Consider the following 20,186-nt stretch of genomic DNA (forward strand, 5'->3'; position numbering starts at 1 on the left):
TCTTCCTGAGTGTGTGCAGAAAAATGGCAAAGGTCAATGGATTAAGCAACCCTTCCCACCAGCCTCCTTGTGTTCCTCCACCCTCTGTGGACTCCTAGGCTATCCCCTGTACCTTTCTTCTCCCAGACTTGCCATGTTCTCCACATACATACACATCCCTCCCTCTGTTGGAGTACCTACAAGAATACTGCAACACCTGTGCCTGAGGTACAAGGAATGCTAGGAAAAAAAGTTCTCCAGAGGTCTTGACTCAGGAGTCCTTGAAACTATGCTTTTCCAATGAGGACTGGACTCTTGTGTCCCGTGACACACTGGTAGAGGGAGGGAGGAGAAGCGGGAGAGCTTCTTGCCACCAGTAGCAGTGTCTCATCCATGCTATGAAGTACGTAGCTTTAGGAGAAGGAAATGGGATACAGAAGAGGAAGGGAGAGCTAGTTTGGTGGCAAGGTGACTGGCAGTGTGTGAACTCAATATGCGCCCAAGCCCAAATCATTAAAAAGGCCAGGGCTTGTACTGGGGAGATGCTTTTTTTGAAACAAGGAAGGAGGTTGTTGCAAATTGAATTTAATTTCCATCATTAATTTGTAGTGAACTGTGGAAGTTATTTCATTTCTGGAGCTTTGGTGGAGTCTTCAAAACTATGGGGTGAGGAACTGGTTGGTTTTGCCTATCCCGTCTTTAAAAACAACAGTCCCTTTCTTTGGCATTAAAGTTGTTGCAAAACTTGCTTAAAGTTATACAAAAATTAAAATTATGATTCCGACACCCTTCACAATAGTCAAAAGGAAGTATAAATATAAATACACATAAAAGTTATCTATTTGACTGTCTCATTTGTGTGTGTGTGTGTGTGTGTGTGTGTGTGCGCGCGCGCGCGCAACTTACTGCAAGCTTAATGAAGTATTCAGTACCAGGGGAAAGGCGCCGGATGGTATAGTGCTGGAAAAGATCTGTAGAATTATAGGTGACATTCCAAACTGTGGAATTTTTCTCATTATTGGCAATGTACAGGATATAGCGCTGCAGGTTGCCATTTAAATCCTCTGGTGCTTTCCACCTGAAAATAAAAGCAAGACATAATTGCATTCAGAAAGCAACTCACGCAACTATTGAAATACAAAGTTTAAAGGGGGGAAATCCTTATAGTAATTACTTAAAGGAGGAAAAATAATCTGGTCATCAAACAGTCTGGGGAAAATATTGAAGTAACACATGTGGCAACATGAAACATTCTTTAAAGGTAATATTTGTACTTGGAGCCCAAATGATTGTGACAATATCTTCAAGGTAAAAGCTTCATGCTGATGGTATCACAAGCATTTTTTCCCCCTGTGGCAATCTTTGCACTGAGGCTATGACCATATGTAGGATACACTGATTGCATAAAGACAAAATGGAAATTAAGTTGGCAAGTGATAATCAAAGGTTCACAGAGGCACTAAACTAATCACTTGTATGCATTTAATCATAATAAATTTAATTTTTGTCACAAACCCTATCTGTGATTGAACTCACTAGGATTCTTGCATAAACAGGAAAAACACACATTTGTGTCATCTTAAAAAGGGTGGGGGAGAGAAATTTGGCTTACCCATTCTCCATGGTACCAGGGTGAGGCAGTGTTGCTTACTGAGAGTGATCCTCATCCTGGTCACCATTTGGGGGTCATCTTGCAAACAACACCAAGAGAAGACTTTCCAGAACAGAAAGAGCAAGTCCCAGATCCAAAGAAACACCTCAGGTATTAAAAGGTGCCCCATTGCAATTGCCAATGGGTTGTCAACAACAGAATGAACTATGCTAAAACTTAATCAGAACTTTAACAGATTTTAGAAAGAGAGAGAGAAAAGGAATATGCTAAGACAATGGCCACCCCTTATACATGAACTATCCAAAGTTACTAGAAGGTGGGCGACACTGCACCCACCAATTGAAAGGTTGGGGAGAGCAATTCTAGAAACATCTAGAGTCAGTAGACTGGCCTACACTATGACCATTCAGAATGAGAATCCACAGGTAAGCCCAGGTAAGATGGGGGGACTCTATTACTCAGATGTAGAACATAGGAAGCCGCCTTACTATTGTGTAACTATAACTGGTAACAGGTCTCTAACAGAGGTCTGACACATTTTTTACTTAGTATGTATGCATGTTTCTCCAAATACACTCCAAGCAGCTGTTGTTGTTTAGTCGTTTAGTCGTGACCGACTCTTCGTGACCCCATGGACCAGAGCACGCCAGGCACTCCTGTCTTTAAGCAGCTAACAAATGGTAATAAAAACAGAATAAAGCAAGCCATATATAGGTGTATGTATGTATGCACGCACGCACGAACGAATGCTCACACACACACATTTAATAGTGACAGACACCTTTTGTCAAATTCCAGCAGTAGAAAAATAACTGAACTGAGCCAGCCAAAAAATTAACCAAAGATGTTTTATTTAAAGTTTATAGAAAAGAAGTTCACCATAAAGAGTTGCATTTTAATCTGGTATGAAATATAAGGTTTCATAAGGTTTTGATACCTCATATGTGCTCATAGCCTTTTGCTGGCTCCTTCTACTAAGACAGGCATGGGGAAACTTAAACCTACCAAGCTCCTTCAACTGGCCCTTCGTATTCCCCGGAGGATGATTGGGAGTGCTCAGTTATCACCTCCATTGCTGAGTAGCCTATGGGAAGAGTAGCCCCTTTCCCAAATGTCATTGCAGGGAGTTAAACCCTGGCAGCTGGATCTTTTGTAACCAGAGCCAGCAAGAATTTAATATCCTTTAGCATGAAAGGGATCACTACTGGCTACACTGGAACCAATGGAAGCTTCAGTGCTGGTGCTAATAGCAAGGGTTTTTGAGAGAGAGGAGGTATTTTCATTTCTTTAGTGGGGGAGGATTAAACCCATTTTCTGGTAGGGGAAAAACTAGACACATCAAAGATAACCTCACATTTAAAGTCACATTTAGTTTGAGTCAAAGTCATAGGCTCTGCTAAGACCCCAAATTGGATTTCCCCCAACTAGGCAAAGACAATCTGGGAGTCCCTTGCTGCCACATGCAAGCTGAGCATTCCTGGAGACCAAAAGAGAAGAAGCCAAGTTTGTCCTAAACTGAAACCACGGGTGAAAGAGGAAAGTCTATACTTAACTGTGCATATATTGTTTTAGAATCCAAAACGGTCAGGACCGGTGCATCCACATGAGCTGGTGGCAGCTGGGCTGTAAACAAGGTGACCTGGGAGCTGTTTGTACAGCCAACAATTGTGCAAGCAGTGACGAGAAACTGGTGCGCTGCAAAAACTCGTAATTCTACAAAAGGAGGAAACAGGTATGGCACTTAGCTTTTTCCTTAGGATTTCATAAAGGACTGGATTCAGAAACACTGAAAAGAATTATCTACCACGTATTTTGCACTTTTAAGCAGGATGGTGGTGGTGGAGTTAGAATATTATAAACACTGTTAGCATAGTTATTGATCTCATTTTGTTCTATATATCTTATTGCAAAACTGAGCTACTGAACGAAAGAGGAAAATGTAATATAGAAAAAAGGCATATGCATTAATCTGTTTCATACTATTTTATGTATAAAACATAATGAACACTCCCATATATACATCAGTCTTAATATGCTCAAAGGGTTGTTTTCTCTCATAAAATGTGTTAGATATTACATATAGCTATTATGATATATTTCATAATATCTAATATGTGAAATTTCCCTGAGGTCTTGAAAATTGCAGCCTTCTATAAGGCCCTGTCTTATAGAAGCGGGTGGCGCTGTGGGTTAAAGCCTCAGCGCCTAGGGCTTGCCGATCGAAAGGTCGGCGGTTCGAATCCCCGCGGCGGGGTGCGCTCCCGCTGCTCGGTCCCAGCGCCTGCCAACCTAGCAGTTCGAAAGCACCCCCGGGGGCAAGTAGATAAATAGGTACCGCTTACCAGCGGGAAGGTAAACGGCGTTCCGTGTGCGGCTCTGGCTCGCCAGAGCAGCGTTGTCACGCTGACCACGTGACCCGGAAGTGTCTTCGGACAGCGCTGGCCCCCGGCCAATAGATGTGAGATGGGCGCACAAACCCCAGAGTCTGTCAAGACTGGCCCGTTCGGGCAGGGGTACCTTTACCTTTACCTATAAGGCCCTGTCTACATTAGCACACACTTCCTTTCATATTTAGCTCTTCCTCTGCTAGAATTAACTATTTTTCCTGAAAACATACATTTCTTTATCTCCTAACAACCCTCTGGCTTTCTGGCTCCCTGCAATAAATTTAGAAAGTGTGCAGCTCATGTAGCTTCCAATAGCTGAGTTGTAAGGTTCTATGAAAAGGGAGGGAAGAACTTTGAAATGTGAATGTAAAGTAGTTGTGTTCCAGAATCATGGTGTACTTGAGACTAATATAGACTAAAAGAAATAAGCTGGCGAAAATAGCAAGATTGTCAAGGTGGCTGGGTACCATATGGTGGAAAGTCATCCCAAAAGAGGCTGAGGCAACCCAGCCAGATGGGCAGGGTATAAATAATAAAATTATTATTAAAATGGAACATATCGGTGTTAAGAAAAAATGATAGAAATTCTTAAGTCTTTAGTAAATAAAAATATTTCAAGTGGAAAAACCAAGACATAGTCTACAATGGATGCTCACCTTTTCCAGGTGGGATGTGGTTGGGGCTCCTCGCCTCCATCCTGGCAGACAGCTATTGCATGTTTGCCGTCCATTTGGGAATTCCCCTGGCTGGCAGAATCTCAAAGCAGGACCTCCTGCCTGACCCCAGCTTCAAATGGGCCGATCAGAGACCCCACTGGCTGGGCAGTGCCTCACTGGCTGGCCAGGGATTAGCTGCTGCCATGTCAGTGCCAGGTTTTGTAAACTAAGAAAATCTTTAATAAAAATAAATTTTAAAAGAGAGAGAGAGCGGGCTGTGCTTGCTTTCCACAGCCCTGTTGGCTGAAGAGAAAACCCTTTCACCCTTCCTCATCATTAATCATTCATTTACATTTGAGGTCAATTTCGCATTATTTTAACCATATTTAGCTTTTCAGGTTGCTGCTTTAATCTCATTTTATTCCCTAGATTGTATTCTAACAACTTGGAAGACAGTCTTATTTCTTCCGCTGCGGGAACTATTACACTGTACTTTCACTTTTATTTCTTTCTGTTTGTTCTCTTGGAGCTGGAGAGAATGCATGCCATTATGCTTTTCTCTGTACATAGTGTGTAAATAAATACAGTGGTACCTCGGGTTACATACGCTTCAGGTTACATATGCTTCAGGTTACAGACTCCGCTAACCCAGAAATAGTACCTTGGGTTAAGAACTTTGCTTCAGGATAAGAACAAAAATTGTGCGGCGGTAGCTAAAGTGGTGCTTCAGGTTAAGAACAGTTTCAGGTTAAGAACGGACCTCCAGAATGAATTAAGTACTTAACCCGAGGTACCACTGTAGTAGATTAGCTCTATGATGTCTCACGCTTCTTGCTGTGCTATGCCAGAGGCTTAGTGTGCATATATCATTATGATGTATGTCGCTAGAAGCGCACTGGAAGAGAAGGGAGATGCCTTTTCCAGAGCTGCGCATCCCAGAAGATACTCGAGTTCCGGGGGCTTGCAGACACCCCCAAGGGCATTTTTCCAACGGTGCTTCCTGACCTTGCTGTGGTTGCTGTATTCGAAGCCAGGAAGGAATTTCTCTGTAAACAAATTGGCTGGTCTAGAGGTTTGCCTTTCCCCAAAGCAAAACGTCACAACTTTTGGAGGTTAAGGCATTGGGTGGAAACCTAGTCTTCAAGCTTTGGGTGAAGTGGTGCACCTGATCAGAGCTGGTAACAGGAAATATGATGTGTGGTAGAATGTTCTTGGTTCTGGCACCAGTCTTCTGTCACAGTGGGTTGGAGCCTCTTCGAACCTACAACCCTTCTTAATCTGATCATGTACCATGGAATCTACCCTCTTATATCTTTTTAATCATATACAGATTTATCCCAGCCTTTCCTTTCTCTCCCTTTATTATATTTCCTCCTGCCTTTCTCAGGGAATAAATCTGCTTTCAAGCCTAGCCACAATGGATTACTCACTAAGGAAAACAATGGTTGCATGCCTCTAAACTATTGAAGTTTCTCTCATATCTTGTGGCATGACAAGTAGCCACAAGAATGGGGGAGAGAAAAGGTGCCCACGAGAAGAGCCCAGGCTACATTTCCTACAAACAGTGAGCTACAGAAACCAACCATTTAAATCAAACCAGCATCAATTACTTGCCACATCTGATCCGATTTGTACTTCTTGTCTGATATTGACCTATTCAAGTGCTTCATAATGGATCAATTGCTGCTACAGATGCAGGTAGGAACATAAATCTAAATCCGGGGCACTCCCCTAAAACTCTAAGGTTACTGTTTGTCAAGCCCCTTCTGATTACAGCATCTTGTTTTCCATTTGCTTGATTGGGTTATTTGCATAAGAGCAAATGTAGGCAGTTGTGGGCATGAAAAACAGATCACTCTAAGATGCATTAGAAATGGATCCATGAGAATTATCCAGAGATGTGTTATGCGGAAATGCATCCCAGTATATGGAAACCTCACCAATTAACGTCAAATAAACTATAATTTACAATACAGATCACAAATTATATGCTATTTTGCAATTGATTTCATGCTTTTGTTGGAGGAATTTCATTGATCTCTATTTACAAAATGAACCAATAAGCAGGAAATGATTTTCTTTTAACTCTTCACAGAAATTGAACGGGTTTTATCACATTATTACTCACTTCCACATTAGTAAATTAAAAGTCAGCCGTTGCCCCTTTTAATTTGTAAAATGGCATATGTCTTATCCACGCTATAATGCAGAATCTCTTAATTGTTTAAAATAATGGCATGTCTCTGCCCATTATTTTATTCTTCTGAAAAGTTATGTCTTCACTTCCTACCATTTATTCTTTAACCCAGGACGGCCAGAACCTGCCAGACTACAGCTTCCAACAAGCCCAGTCAGCATGGCCAGGGGGTCAGAGATTATGGGAGCAAAGAAACACATACACAAAAACACACTTTACACTAAGTCAAACCACTGCTCTATCTAGCTGAGTATCGTCTACACTGACTGACAGTGGCTATCCAGTGTTTTAGGCAGAAGTCTTCACCAGTCCTACCTGGATATGCCAGGGATTGAACCTAGTTCCTTCTGCATGCAAAACAGAAGCTCTACAGCAGGGCTATGGCCCGTCAACCATCTGTACAATAGCTGGAGAGCAGCTCTGCTTTAACTGTACAATAGCTGGAGAGCAGCTCTGCTTTAACTATTAAGCTTCAAATGTTTACCCTTACATTAGTATGAGATGTGCCAGTTGATATGAATGCAAAATATGGGCAGAAGTCTGTTTAAAGACTGCTGCTGTGTCAAAAGCTACTGTTAAGAACACCAGGATATAAGAGTAGCTCTGCTGAATCAAGGCAAGTGGCCCATCAAGTCCAGCATCCACAGTGGACAGCCACATGCCTGTGGGAAACCTACGAACAGGACCTTAGTACAAGAGCACGCTCCCTTCCTGTGGCCTCCAGCAACTGATATTCAGAAGCTTACTGCTTCCAACCATGGAGGCAGTGTTATGTACTGAAGTTCTCACCCTGGGCCAGGAGGGGGATACTGTAGATAGTTTTCACTCAGGTCCACATATGCAAATAAGGGATTGAAAGTGACGTTCAGTGATTGGATAGTTACAGAAAATGGTTACTGTTGCGTTCTAGTGGAGCTCTATATAAGCAGGCTGGCTGAACCCTTCAGTTCAGTTCTGTTCTGGCCTGTGAATAAACAAGAGCTGTTTGAAGAATCGCTGTGTCATCTGATATGTTCACCCACAACTTAACACAGAGTATTGCCATTGTGGTTAGTAGTCACTGATAGCCTTATCTTCCATGAATTTGTCCAATCCAAGTAATCCAGATGGCTGGCCATCACTCTTTCTTGTGGGAGCAAATTCCAAAATTTAATTCTGCAATGTGATGAAGAAGTACTCTGGTTCCCTAAAGGCACCCCTGTAACACCTCTGTGGAGCTTCTAGAGAGAACAGGAATGCATGTGTGTCGGAGGTTTTCTCCCAGAAGCACAGGGTCAACCCCACTGGGTTCCTATCAGGCAGAATGTGGGCTTCCTGATGCTGGATACATGACCAATGCCTTGGCCAAACCTACTCTTACTTATAAGAAATAATGCTGTGGCGTAATCCAGCCCAATACCAGAATCCTGTGTCCATTCTTTTGGCCCTCCCTGCACCAGTCACAGACATCATGTTCCTGTGGCAGCAAGAACAACCATAAGATTATAATATCTGAGGCCGTATTCCTATACACATTTACCTAGGAATAAACACTGCTGTACTCCATTGAGTTTTTCAGAGCAGGCATGCATACAATTGCACTATGGATCTCTTTATTATGTAGACACGTTCCTAAACTTGTACACAACCCTAACAACTCCCCTGGTAAGGAAACTGCTTTTTTCTTTTTTCACTATCCATCATGTATATGCTTTCCGAAGAATGAAGGGAGGGGTTATAACTCTGCCCAGCATGCAGAATCAAGACTATAGGTTACGAACATTTCCCTTTGGTTAATAGCACAGTTGGTGGAACACCAGTGGTGATTGGTTGTGTACAGAGTGACATCAATGTAATAGCTCCTGTCAAAAAACTGATGTGCATATGAAGTTTCAGAGACTGTTTTTATGGTGTCACTGACACCTAAACCATCGTGATATTGTGTTAAAATCTAGTGAACCTTGGAAGCTATAAATAATGCTTTCTGAGGCGTCTCTAGGAAGAGTAACAAAGGCCTCAAATGTTGTTTCCAAAAAAATTTACTTCCATATAACAAAATAAGCCACTCTAGAAGTGTGGGAACATGTTGTGTATATTTAGTGATGAGGAAAGATACTTTTTAAGGCTTTGCTTTCTTCTGCATGGCTTGAAAGAAAACTGAAACACAGTCTAAGCTTATGTATATTCAGGCTTTGATGCTAGAATTGCTAAACATTCTGCAGCAAAATTTTGGCTGACCTAAAGTTGAAAAATACATGTTAAGAATTTAATTAAAATTCAGAAACTGACCATATTTTTACAATTTGCTTTTTTTAAATAAAAAAAGTTTCAAATAAAGATTCAAATTCCTATCATCATCCTGATGAAGCAGAGCTAACCTAAATGTGGTTTATCTATGTAAATATCCATCTGCATAAGGTTCATATATTGGCCTCTACCGTTAGCCATATTTTTCAGTATTAAATCTGAATTTCCTTGCATGGCTGGTTTAAATGAGGTCATTACATCGCTATCCATGGCTTAATGAATATTTCTTTGCTTTCTCATTTCAATTAGTGAGGAGTCAAACATACTGGTCCCAATCCTGAAATGTCTTTGCTTGCATATAAACAAAGAGCAACTTCACTGAACTCAATAAGGATATGCATAATACCAAAGTCATTTCAACCTTAGTGCTTCTATTAGAAATCCTGCTTTAGAGACAACCATTTCGGACAATTATTTTACAATTCTGTTACATCAGGTTTATATCACTATAAATGGAAAACTGCTTTACTAATCGCAGCAAATCTGATTCTTACATCCTCATACAAAATACGCTTACTTGGAGGCAAAGTCTATTCATTCAGTTGATCTGACAAATAAGATCGTATGGGTCAGGCACTAACACTAAATCTGGGGTGTCTTTGAGTTTTGAGAGTGAAAGCATGCCAAAATGAGAGGTACCAGGTTTTAATCAGAATTAAGGCAGCTTTGTATGCTATGCTTTATACATCAGTAGAACTTCCATGTATAGTGGTACCTCGGGTTAAGTACTTAATTCGTTCCGGAGGTCCGTACTTAACCTGAAACTGTTCTTAACCTGAAGCACCACTTTAGCTAATGGGACCTCCTGCTGCTGCTGCCGCGCCGCCGGAGCACGATTTCTGTTCTCATCCTGAAGCAAAGTTCTTAACCTGAAGCACTATTTCTGGGTTAGCAGAGTCTGTAACCTGAAGCGTATGTAACCCGAGGTACCACTGTACAAAACACCTGCACATTTTACAGAGTGAAGGATGCAAACCTGAGTAAAATGTGGCAACGTTTTTCAAGATATTCTCAATAACTTTTCCACTTCACTTCATATAATTTTTTTACAAGTATGTGGCGAGTTGCACATGTGTGTCCACATCACACTTGGCAGGGTGAATGCAACAATTTGTACTCCAATGTTGCTCTGTCAGTAGTTAGCTATTTAGTAAAATTATAACCCACTTTTGAAATGGGCTACTTAAAGCAGCTCACAGCATATGTAAAAATGTGTGGGTGCATTCTTATTATTCCTTCAATTTTTTAAATAGGTTTTGTTGTTTGTTTGTTTGTTTTTTAAAAAAACCCTCCCACAAACACATTTAAAAGGCTGTAGAATATTAATCAGCCAAAGGCCTGGTTGAGGAGGAACGTTTTCCCCTGGCGCCTAAAGATGTATAATGAAGGCACCAGACAAAACTCCCTGGGAAGAGCATTCCACAAATCTGGAGCCACTGCAAAAAAGGCCCGTTCTTGTGTTACCACCCTAGGGACATCATGTGGAGGCACATTAAGAAGGGCCTCAGATGAGATACCAAAGGAGCAGAAATGATTATTCACGTATGCAACAACAGCAGCGCAGATACTACTAGCCCGGAGATGGAAAGAAGATAAAGTCCTGACCAGAAACTAGATGAAGATGATAGACTACGAAAATGACCGGGAAAATCAGAAACCAGGAAAATAGAAACTTTATTAAGGAATGGAAATAATTGCAATTTACTTAAGAGAACACTTTAAACAACTAAAAACTTTGGCAGAATTTGAGTATTAAAAACTAAGGTAAAAATGGACTATTTTAAGGAAAATGGAGAAATTATATGATGCAGAAGAAAAAGTTTGATAATGGAAACCATGGAGGGGTGGAGGGAAGTCTAAGGATTCTGGGAATCCTAAATTTTGATGATTGTGATTAATGTTTGAATTCAAATGTATAGAGTAAAACTGAATTTTTTTAAAAAATATGGAGGAGGAGGAGGAGGAGGGCCTCAGATGAATAACGAAGAGTCCAGGTCAGTTTATATGGGAAGAGGCGGTCCTTGAGGTAATAAAATGGCACACTTAAAACAAAACAAAACAAAGCTGGTCCAGATGGAGTGAGAACAGACCATTGGTCTTATAATCAGCTCTCCCCTCTTTTCTTGGAATAGTTCCTGCAGGGCAGTTGGTAGGTGCTGGGCAGGGGGGAATCTAGCTGGGAGAGGAGCAGGCTGCTCTCCGAGTGCCACACCAGAGAGGAGGACTGGAAGATAGTGAGGAAAGAATGGTCCTTTTCTTTTGCTGCCCACCTTCTATGGAATGTTCTCACCAGGTAGACCCACCTGGTGCCAGCTTTGTCATCGTATCAGCACCAGCCATTTTTTTGTTTTCCTGGGCAGCACCAGTGGTTGGATGCTTGTATTCGCTTTCTACTTGTGCATCTTTATTATGGTATTTTATGCTCATTGTAAATAGCTTCTTGACTTCTGTGTGGGAAACATTATGTAAATAAACCTAATCTAACAACCCAATATTGTCTTTGCCTCCCTCCCGGCAACATATGTGGAGCTCAGACTCTCCTGCTTGCAAGATTAGCTCTCATAATTCCACAGTAATAGAGACTGGCTATGGTTCTTCAGTGGAAGACATTCTGTGCATGTTCAAAGGCATTCTCATCCTAATTATTATTTTGTATGCTCCCATTTTGGCACTGAAAATAGGTTTCCAGCTAGCCTTGGCTTCCTGTGCACTACAAGCAGTAAATTAGGACTGAATGACAGAACAAAGGATGGTGAAGCTGTAATGCAATCTATCATGGTCGACTGTTGTAGAAGTAAGCAGAGGTCAGCCATAGCTGAGGATTCCATTCTAAAGCACGTTTGGGGAAATGCTCCTTTCACATTCTATTCAGCTGAACAGATTTACCTGTTCCTTGATGTGCTACAACCTTGTTCTGACAAGCAAAATCCAGTTGCATAATCCAACACCCAAACAGTTCACACATCAAACAAGAAGCGTAAAATAAGAAGTGAATAAATAATTGGCACCGAGAGAAGGCAAGTGGGAGACCAAAGTCAGTAGGACTTTTCAAGCATTCCTGCTGAACACATGTGCAAAAACCCTTGATGACTTTTTCAAGTGTCCAGAATAAATTTTCTTTTAACAGTAGACCTCCCCCCCCCAAAAAAAAAACAAAATTCCCCATAACTTCTTTGTTTTATCAAATAGGTACATGGAATCTGGAGACAGAGTAGCACTTCCAAAGGGGATTAACCAGTCAAATTACAGAGAGTTGGTGTAGGAATTTTCGGCTAGCCACAAGTAAAGTCTGATTTTTTGGGGGGGAATAAAGAACTAGCAAAATAAAGTAATAGTAAAGACAAACACAGAAAACAGGACACAGCTGTAAACAAAATGCAAACCTAACCTTAAAAATCAGGCCAAAAAAGGTGATGGTGGTAAAATAAGAGAATTGTGAAGCTGCCTATGTAACTAAGACTAATGACTCAGTCACACAGCTGCAAAAAAAAAATGTTTCAAGTGTGTTGTAAAGTGCATTATACAAATGTGACTCTAGATGGCGATTGTGAGCTATGGCAAATTCAATACATTTTTCAAAACTTTTTTTTTAAAAAGCATTTTTACAACCTTTCTAGTGTGTGTGCGGATTCCACCTAAGACACAGAAACTGAAGTATTTGATTTTTTAAAAAATATTTGAATAAAGATAGGACTGGGATCGATAGGGAAAGGATGGAAAACAAGAAAGGTATATAGATTAGAAAAGCTAGGTTGGGTACTGAAGGATAAGGCAAGTTGAACAAATGCCACCAAATTCTTTTTAATGTTCAAGGAAGTCCCCTACCTCCCACTTCCCCCTTATTACTACCTATGTTCAGGAATACAGTACTCATATATATCTCTTGTGTACAAGATACACTGGAGCTATAACTAAAAACAACTAATTTTTAGGCAGTATAGAAATAATATACAGGCAGCGACCGTTTTAGGCATGTCCAATGTGTGCACAACCATACACGTGCACACTGGCAGAGCAAAGGGTGGGGGCGTTCCGCCCCAGGTGTCAACTCTGAGGGGGGTGACATTGCTGCCCCCTGGGACACTCGCCCCGCCCCCATGGACCAGCCCCCCGGGTGTGCTGGAGCAGCTAGCTCTGCCTCTGCACGTGCATTATGTCAAACCCGGAAGTGACCTGAACAGAATGGGGTCAGGCTGTTTGCAGGGTTTTTCTATGGTGTTTCAAATATATGCAATTTTACTTAAACGCGCAGTGCCTTGGAATGCAATCCCCACGTAAATTGGGAGTTGCCTGTAATACATGCAAGTCATTTCTGGACCATCATAGTACAGAGCTCCGGTTGTATCCTCAATTGGGAGGAAGTGCGAGATAAAGGATAGTCAGGAGAGAGACAATGAGCTGCGCTGAAAACAGCTACAACTTTTGATTGCTTCCATTGACTTAGCGTGAAGTAGACAGAGAGGCCAATTTGATGTGACTGCTCTAAGGGGAAACCAACGCCTACCTGCTGCATCAACCAAGGTAGAACTATGCTACAAGACAGCGTGAGCTTCTCCATGTTGCCCATAGACACAGTGCATTGCAAGCCAGTCCATATGATGTACTTGCCTGTACACACACAGGCTTCTGTCTGCTTAGTTCCTCCTGAAAATATCTCCCTGCTTGGTTACCAAGCCCAGTTGTGATGTTATGAACACTAAACTCTTGAACTTTATTTTTTTTAAAAAACTTATTGCTATGAGGGAAGTAAGAATCTATAACCAATGTTTGCCAATCCCAAAAGTGTGCTTTAAAAACAAACAAAAACTTTTCCAGTTCCATTTGTCAGCAACCAACCTATGTCTATGGTAAAGGAAGACAAATCCTCTTCATAAAGGGTAGATTGTTGAGGAAGGCAAAATGAACAATGGTCTTTTGCCTGGATTGGGGTTCATTTTAATAATAATAACAATAATAGTAATAATAATAATAATAATAATAATAATAATAATAATAATAATAATAACAATAACAACAACAACAACAACAACAACAACAATTTATTTATACCCCACCCATCTGGCTGAGTTTCCCCAGCCACTCTGGGCGGCTCCCAATCAAGTATTAAAAACAATACAGCGTTAAATATTAAAAACTTCCCTGAACAGGGCTGCAGTTTCACAGGTGTGAACTGAACTAATCTCCAGGCTAGTCCCACCCTAGCAATCCTGCCCCCATCCCAATGAGTATTGGACTGACTAGCTAGAAATGGACTAGCTTTTTAATGGAAGAAGAGGTCAACATCAAGCCACTTATAAGCTGTCATGATCCATACATTTTTACCTGCTCCTCTTCCCCGTCCATAATGGACTCAAACGCCCCTGCCAGAAGGTAGGCAACTGCTGTTTCCCCATCCATATGCAATATTGTTCCTTACTGCGTACTATAAAAGCAAGCAGGCGGGGATTAAAACCAGAGTGGTTAAGATACATTGTGTATGTTATTTCAGGATGAATACTTCTTTTCTGTTGACTTTCTCTTGCAACACCCCCTGTGCAGCCCACCTGTGAGCTGGGGAGAACAAGTTTAATTTATCATTAGCAGTTTATATGCCCTTTAATTGGAATCAATGTGCTAGCCTAGGCAAATTGTCTATGTAGACTCCCCTGAAATATCTGCATACCTTAAATGGCATGATAAGCTTGCTCAAAGGAGGCAGACAATTTACATTCTACCGGTGTGTTATAAATAAATAATAAGAACAGATTAGAATTATGCATTTACGCCTAGTAGTGAGTGTGAGATGCATAATTCACAAGTGGCGAACCCTTAAGAGACTTCTGAATTCCCCAATCTGAAGCATGCAGATCAAGGGATATTTTTCAATTCCCTCTGTTCCATGCTTCCGTTCTTTTTGCTCGCTTTCCTGGGGACCAAGCGAGGAGCTTCCTGATTACTTCTTATCAATTAAAGTGAATTGTTAGAACAGCTTCTTCTTTTTGGAAACTGGTTAAACAAATATTTTAGTGTTCTTCGCAATGGCCATATTAAGCCATCCCAGACAGTAATACAAGAAGAACTAAATTACTAAGAAACAAACATGGCCCGTCCTAAAACATTCGAACACTGTATCCATAGGCAGTTTATTTATTTGTATGTTTCATTTCTACCAAATTAGGGGTAGAGGTAGTGTTGGACTGCAACTTCCATCAGCCCCACCCAGCATAACCAATAGTTAGGGATGATGGGGGTTGTATCCCAACACCTGTGGGACATCATATTGGAGAACCCTAATCTAAAGAGTTCAGCAAGGCAGTGTCCATGATCTTTTATCCTGCCAACAATCCACCTTGGTTAATTTTGCTTAGAGATAGTTAGTGACTGGCCCACAGTCATCCAGTGAGCTGCAGGGCTGGGAGGCAATTTGACCCTAGGTCTCCCTGGACCAAGCCCGGTGTTTGCATTCACAACAGCACACTGGCCCTCCTTGAATTTATCATACTTAGTAAGGATTTGTTCCACTCAGCCATGCAACTCTCTATTTTACATTTCCACAAGCAATTTACCTCTGGTTGCATGACAGAACTAACATTATAAGGTTCATGCCTTTCCACTTCAGTGTTAAATCCCCACACTAAACATTAACTGGGTCTTTTTCATAGTACAGTGGTACCTCGGGTTAAGTACTTAATTCGTTCCGGAGGTCCATTCTTAACCCAAAACTGTTCTTAACCTGAAGCACCACTTTAGCTAATGGGGCCTCCTGCTGCCTCCATGCTGCCGGAGCACAATTTCTGTTCTCATCCTGAAGCAAAGTTCGTATCCCGAGGTAATATTTCTGGGTTAGCGGAGTCTGTAACCTGAAACTTATGTACCCTGAAGCGTATGTAACCCGAGGTACCACAGTACTTGTACAATTCCCTCTGTACAGAGACACTTAGCTGGCTTACTCATTGAATAAAAGAATCACAGAACTGTAGAGTTGGAAGAGACCACAAGGGTCATCTAGTCCAACCCCCTGCAAAGCAGGAATCTTTTGCCCAAAGTGGGGCTCAAACCCACAACCCTGAGAAGAAGAGTCTCATGCTCTCCCGACTGAACTAAGGAACGCTGTGAAAGTTTATTTCACCATGCACTTAGTTTGTGCTGTATTGTTAGATTTTATCTGGCCAAGTGAACGAAGTCACAGAAACAAATTGTACAAATAGCCATTTTTATTAATTTATCAAGTTCAGTGTTGTTCTACCCTGTCCGGACCCTCAGGTGACTTAAAAATTTAGATAACTGAGGGGTGTAATAAGATTAACAAGGAAGTGATAAACTTTCATGCTCCCATCAGCGCAGCCAAGGTATTCTCATTAAATATGGGTTCAAACTAGAACCCATATTTAAAGATACATTATCTGCAGATGCTACTATTGGGGCTGAAATCACATTTACCATCTATTTCTTTGTGAATGAAGCATTAGACACCAGATGAATAACTCTACAGGATATCTGACCTACAACATGATTTAATCTCTTACTAAGATTTTTCTGCACTGGGGATCAGGGAGGGGAACAGTGTAGAACACACCCATGGGTGAATGGATAGGCAGAAGACAGAGTTCCATAACTCCATTATGGCTACAGAATATTCATGTTTCTTATGTAAACCAATGCCAGAGAAGTAGCAGTGGATTCATCAAAAGACTAGCTTCTGTAGTCTCTTTGGTTTGACAAGTACACTAGAATTGTAATTATTGACATGTCCTCTAGAGAAGCATCCTCTGGGACTACCACCTTAAAGAAATCAGATTCCTTGTAATTTCACTAATTTCATCTAGCTGAAATCAATCATTTAGTCCCTTGAAATTTCCCTTTGATCTTTTGGAAATGCTTGGTACCAAAATTTTACTTTCCACTTTTTTAAAACTTTCCCATACACCAGAAAGAGTTTGGTTTCCGGCTTTCTAGTTACGCTAAAGCACCATCTTTTTTTTTTTTTTAAGAAAAGCACTCTCATATTACTAATGTGTAGGTGGACTTTTTCACCTTTTCATTTTTCTTCTCCCTACGTTTTATACTGCTTTGAGCATTTTCCAGCATTGTTCAACTGCCATTCACTGTGAGTTATATTTGCATATAAATTTAAACAGAAAGACTTCAATTATGCATAGATTCACATTCCTAGTGCAACTTAACACTACAAGGAAAAATGATGGTGTGCCTTTGGAACAATCATATTAACTCCTGCCAACAACACAACAGGAGTCCAAAACATTTCAGCTGACAGAAGGAAAAATATCATTGTACCTTAATGTTTAAAGAGAGCTATGTGTGTCTCAATTATCCAAACACCCTAAATATATGACACATGGTGTGCCTTTTTCTATGCATCTAATTAAAACCAATTTTAAACTGATTTTGGGGGCGAAGATTTATAATACTGTACAATATTTTAATGTGAAAATGAAGGCTGCTTGTACTGAATATATAGAATAATTCACTGTTTGATCAAACATGATTACACACCAGTATCTGCATCCTCCTCATAATTTAAAAAAAAAATAATCAGTGCATATTATAGATGACGGGGGGGGGGGGGGACGACGGGACGACCAGAGACATACTTTCAGTTGAAAGTTGATTAGCAAAGACTTGCCCCTACAGTACTTTAGCGTTCAAAGTATCTCCCTACAACAATTATATGTCAGTATTATCTGCCTGTTGCAGAAGGGAGACTGAAGCGGAGAGGAAAAAAAGAGCTTGTCCAAGACCACTTGTTGATTTCATGGCTGATGTGAAATTTTAACCAGAGACTTCCTGCATCAGGGAGCCCAGTCTATTAAACCACTATCTTGCACTAACTCCAGATACAGGAGGTCAAGCATTGTATTGTCCCTATAACTCCGAATGACATCACGAATGGGGAACCTTTGGTGCTTCAGAAGTTGTTGAATGCCCATTAGCTCTAGTGGGCATGGACAATGGTCAGGGACTGAGCTTCAGATCAGGAACATTTGGAGAGCCAAAGGTTCCTCACATCTGATTTATATCATTAGCTACTGACTGTACTGTTGCACCAAGCCACATTAACTAGCTCATAATGAAGAACTTCAATATGCCTACTTGGCTATGTTCAGTTCTGCCACCCCAGCTTGTGAATCAGGGTTCATGTTCTATGAAGAACCTAGGGTGCTCACTCAAGCTATTTTGCTGGCCTAGGCAAAATGTTATTGCATTTCTGTCCCTTGCATCTTGTTGTACATGGCAAGGTAAGGGATCGTGGTTCCTCGAAATGTTTTCCAGACTGTATCCTCTTTGCCATATTCCAAATAAATGAATGGAAGAGGCTGGCACAGACAAGGGGAAAGAGGAGTGATCAGAGATGAGACAGGCAACATCTTGTTCTAAAGGTTTGGAATGGGCGGTTAAGTTGTGTTTCCCCAGAATATTTATCTGATTAGGTTGGAGCTGTGCAATTCTGCCTCCTCGGCAGTTGCCTGCTCAGTACCAGTAACATGTCACACAAAACTGGGGTCCATCTTACAAAACTTGGAAAACCTTTTGAGGGATTTAAGGATGGGTGTGGGTGGTGGTGGCAGAAATGCAGAACCAAGGGTCGGTTCATATGTTTGTCCCAACTCATACCCACATTTCAAAACAAAGTAATTTCCCATAAAATACTTTTGAGCGGCAGTGAGTGACTCCATTTATAATTTAAAACTTACACACTACTTGCCTTCCGGGTTAGCGCCATCGGCAATGGCGGAGTTCCTCTGACCGAGAGGAACCCGCTCCGCAAAAATCGGGTCTTGCCGCCGCAGCGAAGGCGGAGACCCTTCAAAAATCCCAGGCGGAGGAAGCCTGGGAATGTGGGATTCGGCTGACACCAAAAGCGCCTCCCCTACTCGCGGGGAAACCCTTTTTCGAGGTCCCGAAGCGAAGTGGGGTGAGTGGCGCGGTGTTTTGAATCAACCGCTACTTTTACGGACTGAAGCCGCACAGCTGTTGCCGGAGAGCGCTGACCTTTTCCTGTGGACAATTGGACTCTAAACAACTATCCGTGAGTGGAACGGAAAATTGGACCACGAAATATTTTAATTTGGCACCGAAGCGGGAAGGTTCTAAACAGGAAGTCCGCCTTCCGCCTTTGTAAATAGATTGAAGCAAAATTTTGCAAGCTAAAGTCTGGAAAGTTGTATATAAAGGACTAAATTTCCTTCAGTTAAAACTACCGAAACCCCTCTTGGAAGCAGGAGAAGAGGAGGGGGAATCTTAGATTGTTTAAGCCTGCAGGAGAGAGAGTAAAGAAAGATAAATTTCCACCATCTCAAACCTGGGAACGGGGTGTCAGAGACAGACGTTTTGGGGAAGTTCATTGACTGTGAATGAAACGTCTTTTGACAGATAGTTAAAAAAGAGAAACATATTGATCCCAATGTTGCCTTTTGCGTTTAAAAGAAACAAAATATTTGAAAAATGAAAGTAATTTTATTTTGTTGGGCCTGCTTTTAAAAGATGGATACAAATAGAAATTGTCTCCTCTAGAGGGAGCTTGTTAAACTGTTGCTGGAGTCGATCTGGGGATTTCACAGCTGTGGAGATTAAGGATTGTGAGACCAGACTTTGACCTTGGACAAGAATGTGCTTAGAAGAAGTTTTGGTGCTTGCTTTTTGCAAAACAAGCACTTTGTTGGAGCAGCTGCATGAGAAGATGGATTTGATGACTGTTGCAGTCAGTAATTTTGGACAAACAGTGAATACGCATATAGAAACCATTCAGGAACCAACCCAGGAATCTGCTTTGACAGGGCAAATGCAGAAGATAATGGAGGAGGCTGTTGTTGAACCTCAACTAACACAAATGGAGAGACCCGAGGCCCTGCAGGAGCATAAGCTGCAGTCTTTGAAGACTGAACCTGGAGAGGGTCAGATTTGGAGAGATGGAGTACTGTTTGGTTTGGAGATGGGAAGTTGGATGGATCCCCCTATGCAGGGCCGTTTCGGCTCTTGGGATTTGGTTTTGGGCCGGGGGGGGGGTCTGGAGTTGTGGGGGCTCCTAACTTTGGAGGGACTTTGAAACATGCTTTCAAATACCTTTTGGA

At 41.4% G+C, this 20,186-nt stretch overlaps 1 protein-coding gene across 7 annotated transcripts in view; it reads right to left on the reverse strand.

Moving 5' to 3' along the window:
• The window catches only part of USH2A (usherin), a 432,976-nt gene that overhangs the window by 217,388 nt on the left and 195,402 nt on the right, over positions 1-20,186 (reverse strand). For all 7 annotated transcript variants that reach the window (XR_014218160.1, XM_082217159.1, XM_082217162.1 and 4 more), the window contains 2 exons: positions 3,145-3,304; positions 886-1,057 (listed from right to left, as the gene is read on the reverse strand). Coding sequence is in view for 6 of the 7 variants with exons in the window: in XM_082217159.1 (XP_082073285.1) it covers positions 886-1,057; positions 3,145-3,304 (332 nt within the window). In the remaining variant the exon portion in view is untranslated. The remainder of the gene's footprint in view (positions 1-885; positions 1,058-3,144; positions 3,305-20,186) is intronic.

This window comes from Podarcis vaucheri (genome assembly GCF_965113315.1).
Source record: "Podarcis vaucheri genome assembly, chromosome: 3".
In the NCBI taxonomy this organism is placed as follows: Eukaryota; Metazoa; Chordata; class Lepidosauria; order Squamata; family Lacertidae; genus Podarcis; species Podarcis vaucheri.